At 41.3% G+C, this 27,570-nt stretch overlaps 2 protein-coding genes across 3 annotated transcripts in view; both read right to left on the bottom strand.

The window, feature by feature from the left end:
* Positions 1–11: 11 nt before the first annotated feature.
* Positions 12–20,280, bottom strand: LOC134536163 (dynein axonemal light chain 1). Its single transcript, XM_063375792.1, has 5 exons — positions 20,207–20,280; positions 15,235–15,383; positions 9,462–9,573; positions 8,853–9,033; positions 12–5,863 (listed from the first exon to the last, which is right to left on the bottom strand). The coding sequence occupies exons 1-5, from the start codon at positions 20,207–20,209 to the stop codon at positions 5,733–5,735; spliced, it is 576 nt and encodes a 191-aa protein (XP_063231862.1). The 5' UTR covers positions 20,210–20,280; the 3' UTR covers positions 12–5,732.
* Positions 20,281–24,031: 3,751 nt separating this feature from the next.
* The window catches only part of LOC134536158 (serine/threonine-protein phosphatase 2A 56 kDa regulatory subunit gamma isoform), a 32,963-nt gene continuing 29,424 nt past the window's right edge, over positions 24,032–27,570 (bottom strand). Inside the window, exons 13-14 of one of the 2 annotated variants that reach the window (XM_063375785.1) lie at positions 27,349–27,532; positions 24,032–25,242 (exon numbers count right to left, since the gene is read on the bottom strand). In XM_063375785.1, coding sequence (XP_063231855.1) covers positions 25,099–25,242; positions 27,349–27,532 — 328 coding nt within the window. In that variant the 3' untranslated portion in view covers positions 24,032–25,098. Of the gene's footprint in view, positions 25,243–27,348; positions 27,536–27,570 lie in introns of both variants that reach the window. The other variant, XM_063375784.1, reaches the window with a different exon arrangement.

Raw genomic sequence — 27,570 nt, 5'->3', positions numbered from 1 at the left:
CACAAAAATACTTACCAGGTTTACTTTATTACTTTATTTGTTTCTAAAACTTACACATGGCTTATTACAAATCATTATATTGGTAAAGTGCATCATACATCAGTCAAAATTACACTGTTATGGAGAAATTAGTATCATGCAACATTTAATTATCATATTTGTTCAGTATATATACTTTTTAATCAATATAATTCATAAATAATAAAAACATTAATACAGAAACCTCCTTTTTTAAAAACAAAATTGGCCTGAAAATAAAACCATAAAATCTTGACACTACTAATATTTCAAACATGTTCACTTAGAGTGATATCATGGGTGCAGTTAATCTCACAAGTGGTAATTACCAAATCTTACATGACTTTTGACACGAACTATATTACTCTGAGTGAACATATGTTGACAATGTTTGTGGCCAAACAACAAATGGAAGGGAGGTATCAATTACAAATTGTATAAATAACTTAAAATAAGTATGTACAGGGCCGGTCCTAGGGCGGTGCGAGCGGTGCGACCGCACCGGGCGCCATCAAGGGAGGGGGCGCTGAAATCAACCGACACATGAGACGAACGACGGTGACGATCGGTCTCACGGGAAAATGGACGAATTGAGGTACCCGCCCTCCGAAGTCACGGTGTCAGATCTCCAAATTGAATGAATCCAAATTAATAATGATTATGTGTACGACAGCTCTTTTAACGTGGCTCATTCGTATTACATTACTAGCAATTGTTTATTTACATCCTGTGTCCCACAGTTTACAGTGGCGCTTCATCCGGCCGTTACTTGAACTGCTTGGCGCCTGAGTCTTCCAATTTCCAGTCGTTCATTAGGGGCAAGTGGGGCGCGGGGTTAAATTTCGTCCGTCACTTGTTTCGCTAGGCAAGCATTGTCTATTGAATTGCCAAGTAGTTCAAACATGCGCGAGTGTATATCTGTGTTGTACAGTGTGTGTGTCGTTAGATTATTACAGAAGAATTTTTAATATAAAACAGAAGTAGGTAAGTATTGTTTATATAAGTTCCTTTCTAGTAGTGGAGCACAGATGCGGATACCGATTAGTCGCATATTAACAGCAACGTATATAAAGTTTTGTAAATATGGCGTCTTCGTGCATGTTCGGCGATGTTTGTTTTAACGAATAAGAAATACATATTGCGACAAGACGTTGGCGACACTTAATTTCCATACATATACATTGCATTGAAATGTTATTAACGTTTACTTGTTCTAAACGTTCACAATCGTTCTGAAATTATCTCCGTTATTTTAGTACAGTTATTTTCCGATAAGAATCTTAACTTATTTAAATGTTAACATATGATTATACACAAAGGCCAAACATGAATAGCGTAATAATTTATTACCATATAAAGCGGACGTTTCAAGAATCGGTAATCGGTAAAGTCATATCAGTGCACCACTACTTTCTAGTGTATTCTGTGGTACTGCGATAAGACATATCCACTTATCAACGAACGAAACCGCACGGCGAGATTAAACACGGTGTCTTAGGCATTTAATGATTACGCGCGTTTGTCGAGTACGTTTCTCCTTGCAGCCCGATGTACTGCGCTTTTGTAGTGTATTTATTATAGTGTATGTATGGTAGCATTTGTATGGAAGTGATGTACCTGTTACGTAATAACTATTATTTAATCTTTGCCTATACTGCGTTTTATATATAAGGTGGTAAAGGTGTAGGTACTAGTTTGTTTTAACATATTTGTATAGGCCTACTATATATTATATATCATTCTTGTTAAAGTTATTTATTTTTTGTCGAATAACTATTAAAAAACGTTTTGTCTAAGGGCCTGTTTTACTGCCTTTATTTAAGTGACAATTAGCGTAACTGAGTTTTTACGTATTTTGAATGGAAAATAAATGAAAAATCAATGAGTTATACTAACTGCCAGTTAAATAAAGGTGGTTAAAAACAGGTCCGTAATTAATAAAAAGTGCAAAAAACGGGGTTTTAAATAGTCCCTGAACTTAAATAAAGGAAAAAAAACTTAATTTAATTATTTTATAACTGGCTACTGCCGGCGATTTCGATCGCGTGGGTCCGTGGGAATAGATTATCGCACATCAGAATTTAAATCTTCAACTCAAGTATGTCCTATTCTATCTCACTGATTTCCTGATATCATGTATGTAACGAGTGATGGTTAAATGTGTCTTTTACAGATTAAAAAACATGTCACAGTCTTCAAAAAAATTGTCTGGTGCACAAAACTTAAAAAGGAAACGGATAAAGCAAGCCGAAACTGAAAAATCTGCAAATTTGCTATCAAAATTTTTGAGAGTCGAAAAGTTATCTGACCCTTCATCACCAGAACTTCAATATAAACAAGCAATAGAAGAAGACCCGCTTGAAAAAAGTTCTGATCTTGAAGATACAGAGCACCATTTTCAAGAAGATTTAGCTGTTCCTGGAACCTCATCTGCATCTCAAAATATTACAGAAGAAGTTGTAACTGATGAATCGTTATCATCATCTTTTAAAGAGAGAAAAATAGATGATATTTCAAAATGGCCGCTTATTATTGACTCTGCAACAAAAGATGAAATCCTTCTTCGAGGCCCTGTTTGTAATGAAATGAACAACGAAAATTACCCAAAGAATTGTGACGGCCGTCATTTTTCAAATTCGCATTTTGAAAAAGTAATGCCAAATGGGGAGATTTTTAAAAGAAGATGGCTCGTGTACTCTAAATCTGCAGATAAAGTATATTGTTTTTGCTGTCGTTTACTCAACACAAACCCCAACTCTAATTTGGGAAAAGAAGGATTTGACGACTGGCGGCACTTATCAACGCGTCTCAAAACACACGAAACATCTTCAGATCACCGACGTGCTTTGAACAGTTGGATACAAGCATCGATTAGGTTGAAGAACTGTAGCGGGATAGACAAACAATTACAAAAACAGATTGAAGATGAGAAATCGAGATGGGTTGCTATCCTCGAAAGAATGATGTCGATAGTGTTCTTCTTGGCAGGCAATAATTTGGCGTTTAGAGGGAGCTCTGAAACATTATACACCCCTAATAATGGCAACTTCTTGGGTTTGGTGCAATTATTAGGACAATTTGACAATGTGATGATGGAGCACCTCCGCCGTGTTGTAAATAAAGAGACTAATGTCCACTATTTCAGCAAACGCATTCAAAACGAATTAATTGGCTTACTTGGAAGTGAAGTTCGAAATAATATTGTGAATATGGTAAAGTCAGCTAAATACTTCTCCATCATTATGGACTGTACTCCTGATGTAAGCCACATTGAACAAATGTCACTAACATTCCGGTTCGTTGACGTTAATGAAGAAGTAGTGGAAGTGCGAGAGTGTTTTGTTGCTTACAAGCCAGTAAGTGACTCTTCGGGAGCAGGACTCACTGGCCTCTTTCTTGATTCGATTGTACAAGAATTTGATTTAGACATGAACGATTGTAGAGGTCAAGGCTACGATAATGGAGCGAATATGATAGGAGTGAACAAAGGTGTACAAACCAGAATTTTAAACCTATATCCTCGGGCATTTTTTAATTCATGTGGCTGCCACAGCTTGAATTTGGTGATAGCAGATGCAGCCAAAAGTTCCGTTAAATCTGTTTCTTTATTTGGATTTCTCCAAAGACTATTTGTTTTATTCTCTGGATCAACCAAACGATGGGAAGTGATATCCAAGCACATAGACGGATTATCATTAAAAAAAGTTTGCGAAACTCGCTGGGAGAGTAGAGTTTCTAGTCTTGCTGCTGTTCGCTTTAACTACACTTCAGTTCGTGAAGCCCTTCAAAATCTTCATGAAGAAACTAATGACTCAGTTGCAGCATCAGAGGCATTGTCGCTTATCCAGAATATGGAGCAATTTGAGTTCATAATTACAATGGTGGCTTGGTATGATATATTGTTTCAAGTAAACATTGTAAGTAAAGCTATGCAGTCTGAAACTATGGACTTACCAAATTCATCGCAATTACTGAAAAACTGTTCGGAATTCGTGAAAGAGTACCGTAGCTTTTCCTCAACTCTAATTACAGCTAAAGAAATAGCGTCTCTAGCCGAAATAAACCAAGTTTTTAAGGCAGTCCGATTGCGAAGAAAAAAACTGTTATTTGAATACGAAGCCTTAGATGAAACACCAACTGATCCGGAGGAATTATATAAAATGAACGTTTTTTACCCGATGATAGACACCATTGAGAATACATTGGTTACACGTTTTCAACAACTGTCAAAATTCAATGATACATGGTCATTTTTATACGACATTAAAATAATTCCAGAAAAATCCATGTTGGAAAAAGCCTGTGCTGAATTGCAAATCACTTTAACCGATGGAGAAAAATGTGACATATCTGGTCATGAATTGGTTGAAGAACTTGTGAGCCTGAATCCATTACTAAGAGATCTTCAGTCAGGAGAGCCAATAAAAGTACTTCGACTTATAAAAAAAAATGATTGGCAAGATATTTTCCCGAATGTATGGACAGTGCTTCGTATCTTGCTAACTGTGCCTATAACTGTTGCCAAAGGAGAACGAAGTTTCAGTAAATTAAAACTTATAAAAACCTACCTACGGTCTACTATGTGTCAGGAAAGACTGTCCGATCTTGGAATTTTGTCTATAGAAAATGCTATTGCCCAAAAGTTGAATTATTCTGACTTGATAAAAAAATTTGCAAGTGCTAAAGCTAGAAAAGTGATTATCTAGGTATTTTTTTAATATTTTTACTACATGTCTACATACTTTTTGATTAATGTTTGCATGGAACATAGAATAAATTAAAGTTGACAATCATATTTATTATTATTATTATTTGTCATTTGTCCACTACATCTATCACATATAGGTAATCGCACAAACTGGTCAAACGAACATTTCTAAGATTTGACATTTTAGACAGCAGTAATTCGGCTTAATAATCTGAGGCGGCTGCTTTTTTTGGTGGAAAATTAAGCAACCAGTTTAACAATAATTTTTATTTAGAGGGGCGCCATGTTTAGATCTTGCACCACCTAAAAATTTTGATAGGACCGGCACTGAGTATGTATATTGAGAAAAGAAAAGAAAAAAAAAAAAAGGAAAAATCTTCATGGCTTGTAAGACAGTCTTGGAAACATTTCTCTATCATTCACAGCCTTCAAAATCAATTTTTATATTACCACATGGTAATGAAAGAAAAATTGAGGTTGCCTATCCTTGAACTACCAGAAAATTAAATATTTCAAGCTAAACTATGTCATAGAGTTTAAGTTGTATGTTGCAGCAATCCAATCACCTGACACACATACTGAATTGCCCAACTTACTTGTACAATGGTACATAAAAAATAAGATACGCACTGGATACAGGATGAAACTACATATGCTGCTCCAGTTTTGATTATTTAAATTTTATTTCAACTATGCTTTTCCTCAATCAATATGTTGATAATATTTAAAGTTTAATCAAATAAAGTCACATAATTATTGCTAAATTTTCAATAAAGCTGAAGAAATCAAAAGGTACAGATCTGTGTCGTGGTACGTGGGTCCTGAAAAACCTGAGCCTGCAAAGAATCACGACCGCAGCTTGCAGATTTCATTTTCCAATGCTAACCACGTCCGCAAAGACGCACACTCGTGTGGCTACCGCCGACGCTAGAACTGTACCTTAGTGTCCGTCAGTACGGCCGCTGGCTTGTTCGTTCCGAGCGCCGAGCGCCGCAGTGCTCGGGCTTCACGCGCAAGGCTCGGCCGGTATTTCCTCCCTGATGACGGGCTCGCCGTCCAGCTTCTTGAGGTTTGGCAGCCGCTTGACGGCCTCGCTCTTCCACACCGTCTCGTCGTACGCGTCGGACAGAGGGTTGCCTGCGCAGAAACTTACATCTGTTTCTGTCTGCAGACTAAATATACATAACTGTGTAAAGAGCTTAACTTCTGGCATCCATTCAATGTAGTGTAACGAAAGTTCTGACACCACCAGCGTTAACCTGGACTAAGAGAGGATGAGGGGAAAGGTGTGCTGGGTAGGTATAAAAGGGAGGGGAGGCTTACAAACAGGCCAACTGGGCATTGGCCCAGAGCACCAGTTTTTGAGGGGCGGGAGAATTTTAGTTGCAAAAAAAATACAGATGAAAAATATTAAGGGTTGAAAAAAATTAATTTTAACATATTGTTACGATTTACCTGCGGGTTCATAAAGGATAGCCCAATTAATAGATTTTATTTCACACACACAGTTTTATTTAATACCACTACTTGTCACTTACAAATAATCTTCTAAATAATTAATTACACTTAAATAAATGTCAATTCCCTGGTCACTCGTTCCGCACACCTCGCTGGGCCGCACCTCTGGCGCAACTCACACCGCAGCACCCCTCGTGGGTCTCCGCCGCGGGACTCCGTCGCCACACTCCGACGCCGCCGTCACACCCTTCGCCGAGATCCCACACGACGCCTCACTCGGAACTTCACTCGGGACTCCGCCGCGCCTGCGACTCTATCGCCCGGAAACTCCGCCGCGGGAAAACTCCCGACTCCACTGAACTCACTCCCTGCCCTGGAACCTTCGTCCAAGGAATTCGCCACTCTGCCGCACCCGCGGCACTATCGCCCAGAAACTCCGCCGCGGGAGAACTCCCTACTGAACTCCTGACTGACTCGAAGGTCGGCCCAACCTCCTTAAATAGCCCTTGGGTTCCCGTCCAGAACAATCGGGCATGTCTCCGAGATATCGCGCGACCTTCGCCGTCGAAATGCCCAGAAACGCGTCGTGAGTCCTCGAAGGACGCGGCGGCTGCTCAAAGAATGCCGATAAACTCAACAAGCATCGGGTTCCCACAAAACACACCGATAAACATGTCCGAGTCCCTCCATTCCGCAGTGCGGCCTCCCTTAAGTAACTCGATCTGAGGCAGGTGCGCGCCGCGACAGTCAGGATGTCGCGAGATAGTATGGCACGAGATACCAGGGAGAGGATGCAGGTGGAAGGGGGCGCAGACAGGCCGAATGAGCGCGGCAACGCCAAGCACTGCAGCCAAGCGCGATCGTAACAATATGTATGGTAATGATTTGATTTTCAAAAATACATGTCAAATCCTACAATTTAAAGCACAACAGAAAAACTTGTAATATCCCCGTGCTTGCCCTTAAGAGAAAAACATAACCTGTTGCATGTTTTACTATAGTAGTTATAACAGCCGTATAAAACTGCAACATCTATTTATTAAATTTAAATAAAAGAAAGACAAACAGCCTGTCTTTGAAAACCTTAGTATTTAATTTTATATTGTGCTGTTTTAATACTGATGATAAATGAGCATGAACTTGTAAAATTTTATGATATATGGGGGAAATGGCTGCTTGGAATCGGGGCCTTAGGGGAGGGTGGGAAGAAGATGCTGGATTCGTAATCTTCACACGTCGTCTGACTGTAAGGTTTCTCGGGAGTTAGTCACAGTGTCCTTCAGTAATACACCGGCACGCATCTACGAGGACCCGCATGCTCAGCCCTGTACAAGAAGTCTAGTTGCTGTAGGATCTACTCTGCCCGAGGGTCGAAACTAAGACCTCGCTTGCGAACACCCGCGGAAATGCTCGTGACTCAATACAGACTCTACTCCGTGTCTGAGTTGCTTCACACATTTCTAGAACTCTTGGTAACCTGGCAATATTGCACTGCACTGCGCTCGTCTCTCTACGCAACCATCTCGTGACCTGGCATGATGCAATCTTCTCGTCGAACTCCCCTGACCTCACGTATTCCACCGCGTGACGTGTCAGCGTTCTCAAACATAACGCTCCTCAGGACAAACGGAATATCTCTTGGTCTGCGAGTCTCGGGGGCATGGTCAATGCACTTAAGACTTTCTGACTTGACAACCGTACAAAATCGTTGCCACCACGGAATTGAAGCCAAACAAATCCTCTAAAATTATATTCCCATGCAATGTTGACAAAAAAATTATTCCACCCTCTTCTCGCGAAGCCCGTTTTTAAATTTGATGTGATCTGTGACCAATCCAGAATAACAAGTTGTATCTTTGTGGGTAGTTTTGTTTTGGACTGTGAATAGGTCTGCATTTATGGTGGGCTCATTCATATCATTCTACTCTATTTTTTAATTCATCTTGTTGAAGTGGCTAAACCATGGTAAATTAATTTTTTTCCCCAAATTTAGAATTGAGTTTTATGTGTTTTCGATGTGGAGTGGAGGAGGGGGGGCCCTAGGGTGTCCGCCATATGTCGAGGGTGACGTAGAGCGAGCATTAGAGACTGTAAGGTTAGGCAGGGGCAGGGAACAGTACAGCACAGAGAGAAGATCTTGTAACAGCATTCGCCATGCATCCTGCTTGCAGTCGTACAGACAGGACCAGCAAGAAGCTAACCTACATTCTCGTTGGAGGGCCGGTATGCCTATCTAATGGTCTCTCGGTATTGTTATTGTTCAAGTGTTGAACTCCGTAACGTAAAATGATACAAATGCCAGAAGTATTATGCTGGAGTTTTAAGGTTTTTCCTTCGTACGTCAACCAATAAATTACAAGTAAATGAATGGCTGTAGTGTTGATTCCGCCCTAGTCGCTTTAATGTAAAAAGTGTGCCTTGCTTGTGTATGCCATGACAAACATCGGCACGTCTCCTGGTGAGACACCTTAATCTTCCTATTGACTGCTGGATCTTTCCTGTTAGAACTTGGTCCTTTCTACGCTCTGTTTAAATTAATGTTAATCTCTTTGAGGGCACATTTACCTATTCTTTGTGTAGAGGTCACGTGATCTACTGCCTAATTTAAATGCTCCTTGTAATTAAAAAAAAGAGTAAAAACAGACTACTAGTATACAAAACTACTAACCCACAAAGACGAGGTCTTGCAAATTGGGCAGCTCTTGTAGCTTATTGAATTCCGCCCAGTCTTTGACCAAGTTGTTGGATAAGTAGAGAACTTTCAAGTTTTTGAGGACGTGGACACCTTTCAGCTTCTCTATTAGGTTGTAGGACATCCAGAGCTCTTCCAGGGTCTCGCCAACCGCTTCCTGACAAATTCAAAACTTTCAGCTGGTAATTTAAATGTATGTTACCCAAAAACTTATACTATTCAACTTACAAAGGCTATTTAAAATATTCATTCCTTCAAAAAAAATATAAAAAAAATATTTTTGGATAAAAATATAAACTTTTTATTTAACTTTTTAACTCATCTAGGTCAGAATTTCCTTTCTTTATAACAAAATGTAGATGAAAACTACTTCAGACATATAAATTAATTATTTTAAAGCTGTTTTTTTGGCACAAAACCCATAAGTTCATTCTAATTCATTATATTAAAAATTCTAATTTCGTAAAATGTCTGACTGGGCTAAAATATAAATTTTGCAAGAACCATAACATATTTTTTTAGATAATTTGTACACTAATAAAGAAAAAAATATCATTATAATAAACATACATAAAAATAACTTACCAGACCAGAGAATGATTTAATGTAATTTCTCCCAACTGATAAAATTTGCAAGTTCTTTAAGGAACCCAGTCCAGATATTTTTTCAATCATGTTAGTAGAAAGTGATAACTTTCTGTAAAAAAAAAAAATTATAAATTAACATTTTACAGAACTTTTGATGTATGCTTGAAAAACAGTATTTCTAAATACCTAAGCACATATGTTTTTATCAGCGTGTGAAGAAAATTTTCTATGATTATTACGTCTCTACACTTCTTTCATTGCTTCTGTCGGGAGAGACCTTCTAAAGGAAAAAAAAATTGTTTTTTAAACAGTGCATTATGTATCACATGTGATACAATTAACAAAATGCTTTGTTTGTAGTGACAAAAACTCTTGTCGGTCTTACTGCATGTTTGTGATACACCTGTCTCTCACATAGTTCCGAGTTCATTTGGTAAATGCCAGTTAATGTTTGTAAAGTAGAGAAAACCTTGGCACTAAGCAGCCATGTTTGATTCATGAAATATCCTTACTTTATTACATTTTTGTAGTTCGTTTTATTTATTTCTTAGGCGTAGAAAAAATAATCTCCACAGTGTTATATATTGAAAAGTCGATTTTAATATATATTAATAAACAACAAGTTATTATTATTTTGTAAGAAGGAAAAATCTTTGTATCATAGGTGATACGCCATGAATATAATTTTATTTTTGTTGGCATCACGAGTTTTTACATGTGTTGAAAAAAGAAGATATAAATTCGCATCGTGTTTTGATTTTGAAGTAAGTTAATTTGTTTTTGTATTCTGGTGATTAATTTTTTTTCCTTTCAAAGACTTATTTAGTGAAAAGGCACGCAAATATGTCTGTTTACTATGTAGAAAAAGGCAAAAAAAAAAAAAAAGACATTACGAGTGAAGAGTTTCTCCAGCTTGTAAATAATTTCCCTTCAGACAGTGAAGATGATCTGGAATATAGCGACTTGATGAGCCGCAGATAGGCGAGGTAGAAAGTATTGATACAGACTGCATATACGATACAAATGCTGTGGAAGTCGAATTAGGAGTTTGACACCCTTGTGAAGTAATGTTTCTGTAGTTTCTTCAGCCCCTCCCACTGGCCCATTGGACTTACAAACACCTTCTACTTCTAGAATAATCGCAGAAGGCGTTACGGACTGTACAAACGTGGTAAGTGATGATTTAGTAGATGTGTTTACTATGGGCAGCAATGAGGTTTTGGAATTGAACTTGCCTGTAGAACCAGCTTCCTTATTTTCTGAATTACAAAGTAAATATACTAAGCCTACAACGAAAAAATCTCAGCCCACATCAGGCACAGTGGCCACAGAAAAATTGCATACACCAAGAGCAGATAAAGGTGAACAAAAGAAAGGTAGTGCTCAGTCAACATGTCAGCGTGGCTTGAATAGTCCTAAATGTGTGTTGCCTTCAAACAACAATGATTATAAAATAATTGTTTGGAGAAAAAAAGAGATTTCTTTACATCTACATCAAAAAATGTTTTCAGGAAATGAGTATCTTCCATCGGACATACTGGAGCTCGAAACACCATACCAGTTATTCAAGTACATGTTTACTGATGAAATTATTGACAAAATTGTGCGGGTACACAACTGTTTAACTCTTGGGTACTCGCCACGATCTCGGCGTGTCCGAGCCTCCGCCTGGGGTGCATAGTGGTAGCTAGGCATAGCTCGCCGCCGACCAGGCGCAACGCGCTGGCGGGCACGAACGAGGGGCGCATGAAGACGTCGCTCGATCCGGTGTCGACAAGTGCGGCGGCAGGCTGTCCATTGACCTCCACAGGAATGCGGAACAAGTTGTCTAGCGTGCGGCCCAGCTATCCCAAGGTCGGAAGAGCGTGTCCCTCTACGAGCGCAGGGCTGGTTAGTGCCGGGTGAGATGCAGCAGAACAATTGAAGTTTCGTGGCTATGAACACCTCGACTGCTTCGCCGTCCTTCTGCCAGGTCCCATATAAGTAGCCAGAACATTCGACAAGGGGCGATTCTGTGTCAAATCGGTGGTTGAATGTGTTGGCGAATTCGCTCCACGGCATTTCGAACCTGCCCCACATGCTACACCAGCTCCAGGCGGTCCCTCGCAGCTGTTCGCTGACCCGCTCTGTCCATTCGGACAGGTGCATCCAGCCTCCGACTAGGCACGCCTCACACAGCCCCGGGAATTCCCTCGGGTCCTCATGCGGGGCTCCGGAGAACTCCGGCAGAGTCACTCTGCTGGGTGGCAGGGCTTGTGCCAGTTACTCCAGGGTGGGCCACACGCATTTGGCCTCGGTCGTCTCCGGCGCATGCGCTGCGTGGTCGGTTTGCGAGCTCCAGTCGCTGGCATGGGTGGTTAAAGGGGCGATGATCGCTGGTGTGGTGTGGACCAGCAAGGGGCTGTTGTTCACCAGTGGTGTTCTCGCCTTTGTATGCGTCTCCATGCTGTTGTGCCATGGTTCCAGGAGCACTTCGGTCTTGATCATCGGTGAGTTGCTGTCTGGCACACATTTGCATGTCTGCAGAGGATTAGCCTTTTCCGTCAGCAGGTCTCTGCTCTGTGCCCAGTAGCAGACTATATAGGTGTGTGTCTTGAGCCTATCCGACATCGCATCGCGCAGGGCTTTGGTGTTGATATTTACTCTGCGTGCGCACGCGTCTCTGTTGACAAAAGCTCCCGGGTAAGGGTTTGTGGAGGGGGAGGAGTTTGCGCGCTGCCAGATGTGTGTGAATGGGAGGGGAGTGGTGGATGTAGGGAGGTGGGGGTGGTGTGCGTACAAGGATGCTCGCTGAAGTCTAGGAGGGGGGGGAGTGGAGGTGAAAGTGAAAGTTGGCGGAGGGGTGGCGCGGGCAGTGATGTACTTTTCCAAGTGGTCCCTTTGTCACTGCTCCTCTGCGCACCAAATTCCACTGCTCGCATCCATAATGGCCGTCTTCCTTCCCCTTTGTCTGATCTTGCTACGGGCGTCACGGTGCTGCTGTTGTCCAGGAGGGGGGGGGCGGCGCCAGGCTAGTGGAACACTAGGCCATTGGTGATGGGTCCTGGGTACTCTGCCCCCGCGTGCCCCGCCAGGTACACGGCTCGAAATCTACCCTGAAATTCCCTACTTGGCTATGAGGCCGCTCGGCCGTGTGGAGGATGGAATGGTGCGGAATAATCTTAGACGACACAGTTTATATTAAATTGGCTTTTAATCCACGGACTTCGGTGGTATGCTTGGGTACGCTGTACTACCTACATTACATAGTGGCAGAACCGCTACAAAAGCTAGTGCCGTCACCCGAGCTCTGTGAAAGGTCCGGGGGGTACCTGACGGGCATTACGGAAAATTATTGTACACGAGTTGGTGAGAATTACCTTTAATTTAGTCCCGCTACAAAAACTCTCACCAACACTTCGCGACGTCTAGCGGTTAAACAATTAACACACAAAAAAAAACCACAACACTACGCGACACTAATTGCTACCGCGGCAGTCTCGCGGGACGTGGGTCGATGCTCGCTGGAGACGGCCAGCGCCAAAAGTTAACGGGTGCTGGGGGGGCTCTATGAGCGGGCTCCTAAGTTCGGAGAAACATTTACGTGTGTGCAGCCGGCAGGCATATGCACGGCGTCCTTAATTAAAAACACTTTCGCTGGAGTCGGCCAGTACCGTACGTTCTGTGATACGATACGTAGCGTGGTATCACACTGAAGACGGTCGGGATAGGCCCCGTTCCAAGAAATACGCGCCGAGTCGACGTGGGCAGCGGTGAATTAACAAAAGGTTTTAAATTTGAAGATGTAGTACAGAATAAAAATTATCAATGAAAGAAACTTGAATGCTGCCCACACACGTCTGTTCCCGGCGCGGAGTGGTTGGAGACTGCCGAACATGGCCGCCTCGCAAGGAAGAGAAAACTTTCTCTTCTTTGTGAGTCGGTGTCAAAAAACTTACATTAATTGAATTTACCCTATTACCAGTTAAAACATGTTCCAGGTGCCCAATTAAAATGTAGCACCTGGTAATTGGGTGCTTAAGGCTTAACAATGGTTTTAATGTATTTAATTATTAAAATTGTGACATCAAGTTGGCGATTGTAAATTTACTAACATATTGTCCCACTGCGAATTGTTTTAGAGGGATTTCTCCTATTCTGACTTCATCATAGTCACGGGCATTTTAATTAAGGCGGTGACTGCTAATGAGGTTTGTTGTCTGCTCCGTGCGTGGTGTACTCGCCCGGAGTGGCTACGACGCACTTATTACATGTCGGGTAATTAGTAATTTCATACTAATGGCTTTTCCCTTAATTGATGTATGGGTTCGAGCCTCCTGGGTTCTGTACCTTTAAATTTCATTACGTCTATTGGGGTCACGCCCGAGGCGCTCGCCTGACTCAATTCGGCTGGGCAAGGGACGCGCTCCGAAAACGGGATACGGTACTGGCGGTGCGGAGCACGAGCTTAACGGCCATGGTCGGTACGACGTCACTAGGATAATGCGATATGCGGCGTCTGAGCCGTTGTACTAACACACGCTGATTACAAAACAAAATACGACACTATCATAACAATGTGAATTTGCTGCAGCAGTCTCGCGGGGACGTGATTACTAGTTCGCTGGAGACGGCCAGCGCCGAAAGATAACTGTCTTGGGAGGGCTCAGTGAGTGTAACTCTAAATTCTATTCTACACTTACGTGAAGTTGTAGCCAGCAGGCATATGCGCGGTGATCTTAACGAAAACGAGTTGGCTGGAGTCGGCCAGTGCTGTAAATTGCGTGATCCGCGAAATACAAGCTGGGTCTGAGTGAGCAGCAATGAATTAAAAAGGTTTGGTTATTAAATTAAGTGCAGATTGAACAATCGGTGGAACAAAATTGAAAGCTGCTCAAGGACACACGTCTTGACCCGGCGCGGAGTGGTTGGAAACTGCCGAACATGGCCGCCTCGCAAGGGAGAGAAACTTTCACCTAATTTGTGAGTCGGCGCCAACAACCTATATCAACATAATTTGCTCTATTATAAGCTAAAAACATGTTCCAAGTGCTCAATTAAAAGGTAGCACCTGTTATTCGGGTGCTTAAGGTTTAACAACTGTTTTACCACAATCACGGAGTAGCTACAGCGCACTTGTTTAATGCCTGTGAATTAATAAATGTGTCCTAATGTCTTGTACCTTAATTGTTTTATGGGGTCGAGCCCCCTGGGTTTTGGGCCCTGAAGTTTATTTGAGTCTAGTGGGGTCACGCCCGAGGCGCTCGCCTGACTCATTCCCGCTGGGCTAGGGGTGAGCTCCGAAAACGGGATCTGGTACTAGCGGTGTGGAGCATGGGCTTAGAGGCTTTGGTCGGGATAACATCAAAGTGTGTACATACAAACAACTTTTTTTTTTGTGTTAGAGTTTTGACGTCACATCTTTTCCTTCTAGTTCATTAAGCTAAAACATGTGTTGACATGTTTCATCTTTATCGAAGTATGCATGCATCAGACGTAAAATATAGTTCAGACCATTAGCAAACAGTAACATTGGCATTATAGCAATTGCGGGCATCATCGTCTGACTGCCGGATTCAACCCTAGAATCACAGGCCCCCAAAGAGTTCCATTAGATACTACCACCTGCTACTCTGTGTACAACATCCACTAATTATGTTTTGATTGTGTTGGTATTCAAACGTTTCAGTAGTTGATGAAGTGTTCTTCAGTTCAAAATCTTGCTGAGGAAAACTAAATCAATTAGATTCGGGAACACGCGAAAGATAAGTGATGTAAAATAACAACTCACCTGCAGTTAACCAATGCCGAGAGTGAATTGTCCATTTTTTCCACTGGTGGCCACTGGAAGCACATCACCACTTCGCTCGCTTCTGCTGCGCTGGAGCCGTGTTTTTCCTCCCACTTCTTTATTGCTTCTTTAATGGTCGTTGGTTTGGACTGTAAGGTTGTGGGTACATTGCAGTTACTTGGCCAAGTGACATTCGCAACAGCGCGGAATTTCAGTGAACACAATCACATGCTACATTGCAAAATAGCACATTCACATCGCATAGTACACTGTCCGACTTCTAACTTGTCTCTGTGTTGTGCACCTATTTCTGGACACGGCCAATCACCTTACAATTCATATCTAACAATAACAATTGTTTTAATATGTGTATTTCAAAGATAAAAAGGGAAACTAATTTGATAATGGTATTTAGTTGCAGGGCAATGCTTTGTTAATGTAGTCGTTAACAACAAATGTGCGAAATTTAATTTGTGGATTTATGGATTTACGTGACCAATTGCTTCATAAAATAAGAGCAGACAAAATTCAAACTCTTAACGTTGGAAATTTCAACACAATTAAATAAGGGTGGATAACAATTGCGATGTTACGAACTGCTGTGTTGCGTGCAGATTTTTTTTACTAATTATTATGTCCACATTGCTGAAAAATATGTTATGTAATCCAATGCTCCAAGGAACCCTTATAATGAATGAATGAATGAATGAATGAATGAATGACTGACTAACAGCTTATTCTAGCCCCATATAAAGTTGGAAGTAAATTAGTTTTTTTTCCTCAGTTATTTGAGGTCACATATGTTTCCATCAACGACTATCAAAACCAATTTTATTTATCGATAATCATATTAACTTATCGTCAATTGTACAAATATGAACAATATGCTTCAAGAGATAACTTAAAAAACTCTTACTTATTCCAGATCACTGTAAAATAACACACTTTTCGATGCTGTACTCACATCAGAAAAAAAAAACACAGAACTATACTCAGTGGCATTTACAGTAGAATTGGATAAATTTCTTAGCCTATGTAAGGGGCGGCTCCATGGCCAGGCAAGTACAAGGACAGTGACGATCGGGGCCCCGCACCACCGATCTATTTCATTGTTACCTCTCCTTTATTATATTGTTCTGTTAAAAATATTGACAGTCATGGGAACAGAAATTAGCATGAATCATTTAAATATATGATCAATAATTATTTAAATTAATAATCTCTCTTCTGATACCAAACATGTGTAAATCACTTTTAAAGTGCACTTGTAAAAATATGCAAACCTACAGTATGCCAGAAATATTCAAGTTTTCTATATTAAGAACAGAGATTGATTGTATGTATGTAGTTGGTGTAACATGTAGATGGATAGGCGTAAAGCAGCAGAATTTGCCATGTAGATCTTGTTGGTGAGGGCCGTTTGCAACTCTGCCGTCAGCCGCGTTCTCGGGTTCGAGATCGGGCGCAGGTCCTAGCGGGGTGGCTGATTTTCTTAGCGTTTTCTGCTCCGGGAGGGCGCCAGGCTAGCTCGGTGTCTAACCGTGTGATGGTCGTGGGTTCGTTGCCCCAGCGTGGTCCGCTAGAACCGTCGGCGGTGGTGAAATTTGTTTCCTGATTGGGTGGGTTGTTTAAATTAATTTACATACACTGTTGGCTGTTCTACGGGTCGCACAGGGGGTGCGGGGTGGACTTTTTATTGTTCACGATTGACACTGGTTCATTACATTGGGCGCGAGGTTTACTCGGCGGTACATGACTGCCAATGGGGCGTCGGAACACGTAGAAGTTTTGCTTACACTATGATTACAATTACACTTGATAAAACGGCACTCTGTGGTGCTTTTAAGTACACGGTTACACTGCACACGTTGGCACCTGCGTGCCTCTACGTGCGTTTACTTAAGTCCTCACGCCAGTTGCAGTCGAGGGAGAGTGTTCAATTAGCATCGGCTAATTTCGTAATCTGTAATTGGCGACGCGCGGGTCCACCTGTGTGGACCGCGGCTCGCTACTAAATTAATACATGTTTACTCTTGAAGGTAGCCTGTGCCTGTGCACTAGGCGATTAAATAAAGTTCTGGGGTGGCGGGAGACGGCCCGTACCGAATACTGCACGGCCCCACGTAATGCTTTATGTGGGGCGTGTTAAATTGATGCGGCTGGGTTAGTCCCTACACCGGAAAAAGGACCGGGCGCACACGGGGAGTATTAAAAAAAGGTTTTGGTGGTGACTATAATTACCAGATGGACGTTGGATGAAACAAAGAGATGCTGGCTCCCCGTGGGACGTGCGTCCGTCCCGGTCCGCGAGTCGCGCTGTACTGACGTGCAGCCCTGGCACGAAGGGAGGGGTGAGCTCCCTGTCGCGCCAGAGTTTCTAAAGTTCAGTTATTCGTAAAAATCTATATAATTAATTAAATATAAGTGGCTCTAAATTCACATAATAAAACATAATGATTAATCTAATATCTATATATGTTATAGAAATGACATTTAATAAGTTTGTCTAAAATAAGTTTGAATATTAGAGTCAAGCTGGAGACTGTCTGTTTCTTGAAAACTACTCCAGTGGCGAACGATAATGCTAATTTAGGGTGGTTTGAGTTACGTCACACGTTTCCCTACTGAAATTAGGCTGAAGGCCGCAAGGGTTGCACTCACAGCTGTTTTAGCGGAAAACTACACGTGAGTGAGCCGGGCACTCCTACGTCGCACTTTATTAATTAGGGGCTTTTGTTTGTTTTTGCTTACTGTATTATTATGTGGGGGATTATATTGGATCGGGGATTGCGTTGCATGCGTAATTAAAAATGGTTCGCTATTCTCTACCTTGGGCTGCGGTCCGCTCACTTGACTCGGGTGGGCCATGGCTAGGGGCGCTTTCCGTTAGCGGAGCAGAGTACTGGCGGGTGCAGGTCGGGCTTTGGGGCGGCCTTCGGCCGTACGATGTCAACTCGAAGCTTTTTTTAAAAATTCGATTTAGTCCTTTTTTTTTTAATAAATACATCTGTCGTCCCCAGGCCGTGGCTCCTTCCCGATCCCCGACGTGCGGCTGTGAATTTAGGTTGTAATTATTTTGGCCGACTAACTCAGTGAGAGGTGGGGGTTCGGGCCTACTGTGGCCGGAACCTGGAGCTGTGGAGAGGGGGAGGTGATGAACAGGGCAGGAGTATGGGAGTGGAGATCGAACCAGGAAACGTCCGCCGTTAGTCCACGAGATGTTTTATTTAGTCATTTTCCCTGAGCTCGCCTGGCCCACAACGATGTTACAAAACACGTCTCCCGCCGCGCCATGAACGAACGCAAATTGCAGGTCATCCACGAAGGCGCACTACTCCGCGACTGAAGATGTCGAACGTGGGAGCTTGCCGAAACGACGGTAGCGACGGTAGCGACGCTAGCAACGCGTGTGGCAGAGGGCCTGCGGACTCGCGGAGCGCAGCGTCACAGAACCTCCCTCGACCGCAACGCCGTGCGTGTGGTGGGTGAGGAAGGGGGGTTAAGCAGCACGGAGGGTCGAGTGTCCACTGCGGGCCAGGCGCGGCCCCTGTACAAAGCTACACGATTCAAACAAAACACCTAACTACCATATTTGAATACACAATTACAAGTTAAGTTATTTACAAATAATTATACAAAGATGTCCGTCCTTGAGCGGTCCAGAAGCGAAGTTAGGGCGCACGCGGGTGCGTCCCTAGCACGGAGCACTCACTGCACTGAAACGAGGGGTTAGGGGGGAATAGCCCCCCCCCCCCTCACCCACAGGTACCAGGCGATGGGCAGAAACGGCCTCTAAGTCTATGAGGGCACGACGACTGTCGTCACATCTTTTTTCTTTTTCCAATTTTCGTTCATGTTTTCCCGATCATCTCCATCGTTATTTAAATATTGAGTACCAACAAAATTTACATTTTTTGATGACAATCATTGTCTGGGTGTTTGTGCTACATTTAAATGATGTTTTTCATTGAATCTCGAGTTATTTTACACGACCAGAGAGATAATTATTCAATGGCATAAAAAATATATTTTTTATTTTCCAAACAGCGGGCCAAATAACATTCAACCGGTAGAGAAGGTGAAATGGGGTAGCAGACAATGCACACAACTTCATTTACCGTTTGTGGAGTCAGAACCGAAGCCAGAAAATACCGCGAATTTTGAGCTCTAATCAAAAATTTTCGCGATGACAAAACGACTGTTTATTCACTACAATGTTCTTCATGGCTCTAATAAAACAGTGTTAAGACTTCTGTCTTTGTTGTGCATATTATTGTGTAACGATCATAATATAGTTAAAATATATATATATTTTTTACAATGTCCGTCCTTGGTAACTATATAAACAATCTGTATTTACAAATGGAGCATTAGCCGTCAGATGTGAAGCAATTGTTTTGTTTTTCACATTCCAATATGGCGGATGGGTGTTTAAATTTGTAACAGATGTTTTAAGTCTACATTTATTAAAGACTGTAGCTAAGCTGTTCGGAAGAAAATTAGATAAACATATTATTGGTTAATTTATTTATTTAAATTAAATTCCAAAACGATTTTTCATAATACAAATGTAATCATATAAATTTAAATATTTTCCAATTTAACCTCACAGCCAAAACATTTGTAAACATACGGCCATCATATTTGTTCGCGTAGTACTCTGAAATAATCTCCCTCTTCTTTGGTTTCACACCCGTCATTATGAATCTGACCTCACACTGCATCTGCATATTTCGCTTATCTCTTGTGTTAACATATGGAGATCCAAATTACGAGTTTGGCTAGGAGACGACCGTTATCACCTGGTGGACTAGCGATTGCTGACGGAACACGATGTGATGTAACGGGCTTACTTTATACTGAAATAAGCACACTAGGTACAGTGTAAATTATTTCGTAGGTAATTTACAACCATAAATTTTACAAGTTATTATCTCAACTTCAAATGCATGACAGTGGCATATTGACTTACCATTAATTCCGTCTACTGCAGGCCACTACACGGGGTACCCAACCAACCTCGGCTGTTGCTTTATCGATGTCGTCGCCGCATATGTTTCCATGGTAACATAGCACAGCGCAGGCCGCATAAACGAGGATGTATCCTTAGTCAAGTGGCAGCCACACGCTTGTGGTATATCTGCATGGATACATGTTCGTGAAGAAATTAGATACAATTACTTCCGGCCAGGGGCGCAACAACAGTATTGGGGGGGGGGGGGGGGGGAAGGGTATTTTGCCCTCCCCCACCCCCCTCTTCAGAAACCATGAAGTGGTGGCAAACGGGGGCAAAGAAAGTGCTGTGTAATCAATTTTTAGATAATAAAACTGCTTAAATAGCACCTTTTCCACCTTGAAATACAAATTTTCCCGGGGGAGGACCCCAGGACCCCCCGCTTCAATAGGGGGGGATCGATGATTTTTTATAAATAGGTATATTGCCGCCCGCCGCCCCACCCCCCCTTGGAAATTTAGTTGTTGCGCCCCTGCTTCCGGCAATAACATCTCATAAGGTACACAAGGGCGTCGCCAGCCAACGGCCTGGATGGGGGGCAAGTTGTGGGAAATGTATGTATTTTTTTTTTGTATTTGGCTACACTTTTTTGAATCTCTAGGGCTCTAGTGGAGGCAACTACCCTCCCTTCCCCCCTGGCGACACCCTTGAAAGTACACATTAATAGAATTCGATAAAATAAAAACTGGTTACGCTGGAAGACAATGCTTTATTGGCCAATAAGAGTGTTTCTGTTAGTGAGGCAAAATGGTGAGTGCAATGCTAAGATGAGGTATTGAGGGGAAATGTATGGTGAAAATGGGGAAGAACAAGATGCAAGTTAGGAGAAAGGTGGTAAAATTGTGTGTATCATATGATTCACCAGGAACATTTGCTGATGAACACACTACCAAGTAAATTATCAAATGACAATGGTAAGGTAGGTGGCAAGAGTAAAAGTACAAAAGTAGCGCGAGTAGGGGCGGTAAAATAATACGGAAAAGGGTGGAGAGTAGGAGAAAAAAACAGCGAGAATATAGAACGTAAATGGGAGGGGTATGGATAAAAAGCTATTCAAAGGCACAGTTGGGATTTTATTTCAGGAAGGGATATTATTTTTTGTATTGTCTGCCAAAAATATGGCGCAGACAAACTTGTCGCGTACAGTGCTATTCTAGGACAAATATTAATGACAAAAAAAAAAAGGTTTTAAGTATTTTTATTTCATGTAACCTCTTGGTAATTTCCTGGTAAATGTAACAGGTGTTTAAAAGAGGGGTAAAAGGTATTAATACTTTGTGGAAAGTGTAGTGAGAATAGGGATAAAGGGCGTTGTTAAGATCAATTTTGTTTCAGTAAAAAAAGAAGTGAGGATATCTACAGCATAAGTAGAAGTGTGCAAAGAGGTATAGACTCAGATAAGGAAATACTAGCAGCCAGAGAAGGGCAGTGTTCTGGTGCAAAAATATGACCTAGGTAGCCAGAAATTGTTTCTAATAAAGATATGTAAAAATGTATACCTACCAAAATAAACCACTACAGCCATTCATTAAAAACTGCAATACAGCCTTGTGCAAAATAAACAAAAACCTGCATTGAAGTTGTTACAGAGTTAGTTCACACGCAGATAGATATTTTAGTCAACTTCATAGCCAGCAGCATATCTTTTAGTTTCCCCATACCTGTTATATTTTACGAAGAACACTAGAACGGATGATGGCTGAACAATACAAAGGCAATGACCACATAACGATCACAGGTGATTGATTGGGTTTCATATGGTGTTCGCACAGTTGTTCATAGAATCTTAAAGTAACGTTACCTCCAAGACTACTGTGAACTCCAAACCATTTGGTTATAAACTCAAGTGCTTGTGAATTTGATTCATGCCAGGGTGTTGGTCTCAAACCACATGAACACAGCGCATTAGCAATCACAGTCAATGAGGGCACAATCACAGTACATGGCAGACTAAGCACGCAGATCCTGCAACTTTTTGCCACTGCCTACTGTCACTTGGTATTCAAGGTACAACACACCCAGTTGTCAACCTTTAAAGGAAATTTTTTTCACAAATAAAAAAACCCTTGCCATTACCTTTGATGCACCCGTAAAGCGATCTCATGACCAGGCCAACTTGTAAATTACTTTGATAACTTACCTGAGGAACTGGAAGAAACGTGCAAATAAATCAGTCCATTTGGGAAAGACTGAAGGAAATACGGTAGCTCCCATCTTCTTTCTAGACCAACTCCCATAGACATGAATAAACCTCCAAGTAATAAAGCAAACTAAAATACTAAGAGCAAGATCCTTTAACCCTACAGGTTTCTTTGAATGAGCAAGACAACCCCACCTCACTTATCTTCCTCTGGCTTACCGGTATTTAATTATTGCATCCCCTCACTATGCAACACAAATGGCTCACCCTTACCAAAGTAAAGTAGATAATCAGAGACAAGCTTCAAGATGTAACTGCCCCTTAATGGCTCAGTGAAAGAATTAGCTCAAGCTTGGGACTAGATTCTTTGCCTTTTTAAAACTAGAAACAAACTTTGCCAGTAAGCCTGTTTAAATTTTACAGAAAGAAAAAAATAACAAATTATAGGTAAAAACAAGGAGTGGATTCTTTAGTGTGAAGATAAGTATTACTGCAAATGTCATTTGAATGTTCCCTACTTACAGTGTATTCCTTTAATCGTTTAATCATGTTGCTTTTGAATAGTCAAGTAGGAGTTCCCTTCCCTAACCATTTACATATTCAGCACAATTGCAGGTCTTAGAACAAATTAGAAAAGTTAGGGATTACTACACAAGATTACTGGCATACGAGAAATGCTTGAGTAACTACGTAGCTGGTGAAATGCAATTGGTTATTAAACTTTGCTTAAGTGTTAAGCTCACCTTAAAATCTTAATCGTTTATGGTGAATTTGGCCTCAAGTATCTGGCAAGAGAAGCTTCTTATTTCAGCAGCATAGAAAAGTATGACAGAAAAGCAACACAAATACAGAACACCAACTCATGGGTGTTTATTTTCGATGTTGCATGGAATAATAAATAACAAGCTGAAGCTAATAAATTTGATCTTAAAATAGCCATTTTCCATACCCCTTTGTGCAAGAGCAGTGTAAGTACCATCAGGTGTGCAAGACTCCATGCAACAGCGACAATAGTACCACCACAAGACTTGTCTCACGAGACGAGAAGCAGCTGAGAGCTCTTCAAACTTGCCTTATAAGCCAGAAAATCCACATTGTCAAAACCAAGTAAATCCGTACAGCAATTAAATAAGTCTGGACCCAGAGATTGTGAAGACTCATAAATAAAGACTATACTGTACATCCAATACTCAACGTAAATTGCACAAATCAGTACATATTAAAATAATCAGGGTGAGTCTCACATAAAAAATATATCTTACAATTATCTAAGCTGAAATTAAAATTACAAAAAAATAAAATTTTGACAAAATAAAACACTACTTCCAGTTTTTGCTTAGTGATAATGTGTAATGATATCTGAAGTAGTAAAATAGGAAGGTAACTTTTCTTAAAGCTGTATTTTTTTATAAGTTTAAATTCTCTGTACTTTGGTTTCCCCCAAACACTTTTTTATGATCTACCTCATCAGTACAATCAGTTGCATCCTACAGAAAACAATGCTTGCCTACTGCATTTGGTAATCACAAAAAAAAAAAACTTTTTCACATACTCATACATGAATTAAAATCTGTGTAGAACAGGTATATTAATTTTTTTTCAATACACTCCAAAATTTCAGGTCACGTATCATTCAAAGCAAGTACACAGACAATTTTATTTTATTTCACTACAAGATAGCTTTTGTATTTCTTTATGATCTGATATAACATAATTGCAAAACAGGTTGTGTATGAACAAAATGTCTCTTTCTGCAAACATTCTGCCAACAAGTCTCGCAGCTTTAGCAGTAAAAAATAAAAATTATTTACAAAAGATTCACAGACACCTATCCACATTCAGCTATCATCTTCAATTCCAAAATTAAAATTTTCCTCTAAAGGGGTTAATCATCTCAACATGACATATCATGCACTCAGCAACGTACCTATAGGACTAGACAACGGCTAACGCTAACAAAATAATTTTGGTGTAACAATTCTATAATTTTTTTTTATGTATATAGAAGTCATACAAGTGTTTCTCTTATCCATTTTAAATACAAGTCTTCAAGAGAGCATGACAAAAATAATATCATTACAACAGTTTCATACAAGCTGCAGTTTAACAAGACAAAGTCACATCAAGCTAGCAAAAAGCTTTGGATTACTTTTGAAAGTACAACATTAAAAAGGCCACGATATTACATGGTGAGGATGAAATGACAATGGCGATGATCACATCAAAAAAAAATATTGTCAACTAGGACTAACGAGGTGACTTAATTTTTTTTTTTTTTTTTTTTTTAATTGGACATAAGAGGGGTGGGTGGGTGGGTTTCCCGCCCCGCTTCTTGGGATAGAAATTGCTGTTGATAAAAACTCTCATCCAATGTACACGTAACGATGATGGTGGTAACCCTAACAACTGAAAGAACGTCAGTATTATTGGCACAAGCGCTATATTCCTGCACATCGGCGACACACACACTCGCACACACTCACTCACTCGCTCACGTCACTCACACAGTTCTCACGGGCCGCTCCGTGGACGAACGCCTCGCCTCACGCCGTCTTCGGGCCGGCGCTACGTACAAACAAACCCGCGAGCACCCCCGGGACGCTCGCCACCGCAAGTCCCTGCGACGACGCATGCAGCTGTTGCTCGGCTAGATAATACATGAAAGCGCACGACTCGCACGCTGATTGCGGACCTGCCGTCGGCACGTCCATTAGCACTTGTTGACGTCGGGCGGGGTGGGCAGGAACTCGTCCGCCCGCTTGTGGTCGACCAGGGCCTTGTAGGTCTGCGTGTCGTGGGGCAGCTCCGACTTCCGTCGCAGCAGCGGCTTCTCCTTGTTGCGCGTCTTGCGCACCTGGGGGCAAACACCGCCACTTCCGGCACGGCCGCGCGCGGCGACACCTCGCGCCACACTCCTGTCCGTGTGCCTTTCACTGGCGTGTGTGTGCTGGTGAATATCTGCTCCACCCCAAGTGGAGGGTTCAAATATTTCTGGTCAGGATTTCTGAGCCACTCAGTTGAATAAAATTCTTATAGAATTTACGTTTGAGGAGCAATAAGAGGGTAAGTTATTAAAATGAATGTTTTGACACGGCTCCACTTATTAATTATCTCAGTCACATTATCTCTTCAATTTAAAACAAGCACATTACATGAGCTACATTAAACTACCAATCAATTTGCACGTTACAGAGCCAAGCTTCAAAAATAGATCATCAGAGCAATCCTTGTTCGATTCCGGGTGGAACAAAGCCGGATTTGTTGCATGCCAAGATGTGGTGGGTTTTTCTCAGGATGTCCTGATGTCCCCCACCTACTCAATTCTTCGTAAATGGTGCATTTTTATCTCCATCACCCTTCATCATCTTTAATGAACGCAATGTCGACAATACGTAAGTACCAATTCACAAAATTTTGCCAATATGCCGATACAACTGTTAAACTCACAGATTCCGAACAAATATACGAGAAAATACATTTTGGTTAAAACAATTTTATCACTGTACCTAAATTGCCAAAAATAACTTAATCTAAGAAAACATTCATTGGGAATGCACATGTATTTTAGTTTATAAATGGAACATAACCTCTGTTTATTAACTCTTATTTTTAGCTTGTTTTCATTTGTTTGACGACAATCCGTTAGTTGCTTATTGAAACATTTACTAATGGAGGATGGAAAATTTTATTATTTATACTTAATTATATAAAATAAGATTATTTACAAACCGGTAACTATGAAATATAGTGATTTACAAAATACAAAGTTAAAAAAGTGCAAAAATTACATGTTTACAATGGGAATTCCAATACCCTTTAGACATGTGTGGCGGAGAAAATTTTTGGTACCAAACATGTATACCAAAATGAATTTCATGTGGTAGCTTTACACTGGAATCAGTAAAAGTAATTTATGTCATGTTAAATCCTATACTATTTAGGTGTTATTTTTTTATTCAATTTTAAAATTTTTACTTAATTTAATTTAAAAAGTCTCCCTCACAATATTACGAACATTTATTTGCATATCCAGCAGTTGGTATTTTCCATTGGTTGTAGTGGTAGCCATGTTCTAAACAAAGCAAGTTTTTGTTCTTACCTAACTCTACTGTGCTGGTTATATTTAAGAATTATTAGATTCAAGAACGTTATTAAAACATAGGATGTTTATGTTTGCTATGTACAGATGGCACACGTAGGTAAGAAATGATGCAAGTTCAAATTATAGCACAAAAAGTGAAAAGGGTGCTAGTGGATTTTTAGGTTATGATAGAGACTTTAATTTTTCAATAATATCAGCCAAAAATTAACAAGTGTATCGTGAATCGGCAGGAACGCCGATTGAAATAAATCCCACTGCACACGGTACAATATTTTCTACTAGTTTGCTTACTAGAATGCTTACTGGTTTCTGTACTGTGTAGGCTACAAGCTGAAACACTAGGTGCGCTACAAGTTTGTGCTGCACACGATTCTAGCTGCCTTACTAGTTTTGATAAGCGAATATTCTCCACAACAAATTTTTATTATGATAATTCACATTTTTTTACTGCATACAAACAAGGCTCTTCTTTGAATGCATTTATTAAAACGAGAAGTTGGTCACTAGTCCACTTCTTTCCGTCCATGTTTATAACGACATGCGCGGTTAAAAGTGTAAAAAATCCCTCGTGCTGTTTTCGTGAGTTCTGATTGGCCACTCCTTAAATATTGTAACACAGCAAGCAACGAAAACAGGACGCAGTCTATTACGCAAAACCAGTAGCCCAGCTAGTACAGCTACTGGTATCCAGTTTGAATTCGAGTGAAGAAACAAGTAGTAGAGCCAGTACGACTCCTAGCATACAATATTGTAATGAATATTGTACCGTGTGCAGCGGGCTTAAATATCGGCAAAGTCAGCACCTGCCGATTTGCATCGGCACAGCTCTATTTCTAGCCATCGCAAACAGAAACGTACCTCTCTGGCCTCGGCCTCCAGCTTCTCGTAGGTGATGTCGTCCGCGTTGTCGTCCCCCTCCGGCGAGGCGTCCATGTTGCTGTCGACGCTGCTGGCGCGCGACGGGGCGTAGCTGGGGTTCCTCATCGCCAGCTCCTCGACGCGGCCCCACGCCTCCTCGCGGTCCCTCTGTCGCTCCTTCTCCCTTCAGCAGGTCGCACGCACACGAGGGCCGGTCACACA

The sequence above is a fragment of the Bacillus rossius genome, chromosome 10, assembly GCF_032445375.1.
Source record: "Bacillus rossius redtenbacheri isolate Brsri chromosome 10, Brsri_v3, whole genome shotgun sequence".
NCBI lineage: Eukaryota > Metazoa > Arthropoda > Insecta > Phasmatodea > Bacillidae > Bacillus > Bacillus rossius.
The sequence above is the reverse complement of the archived record's forward strand: the minus strand, read 5'-3'. Positions and strand labels throughout refer to the sequence as shown.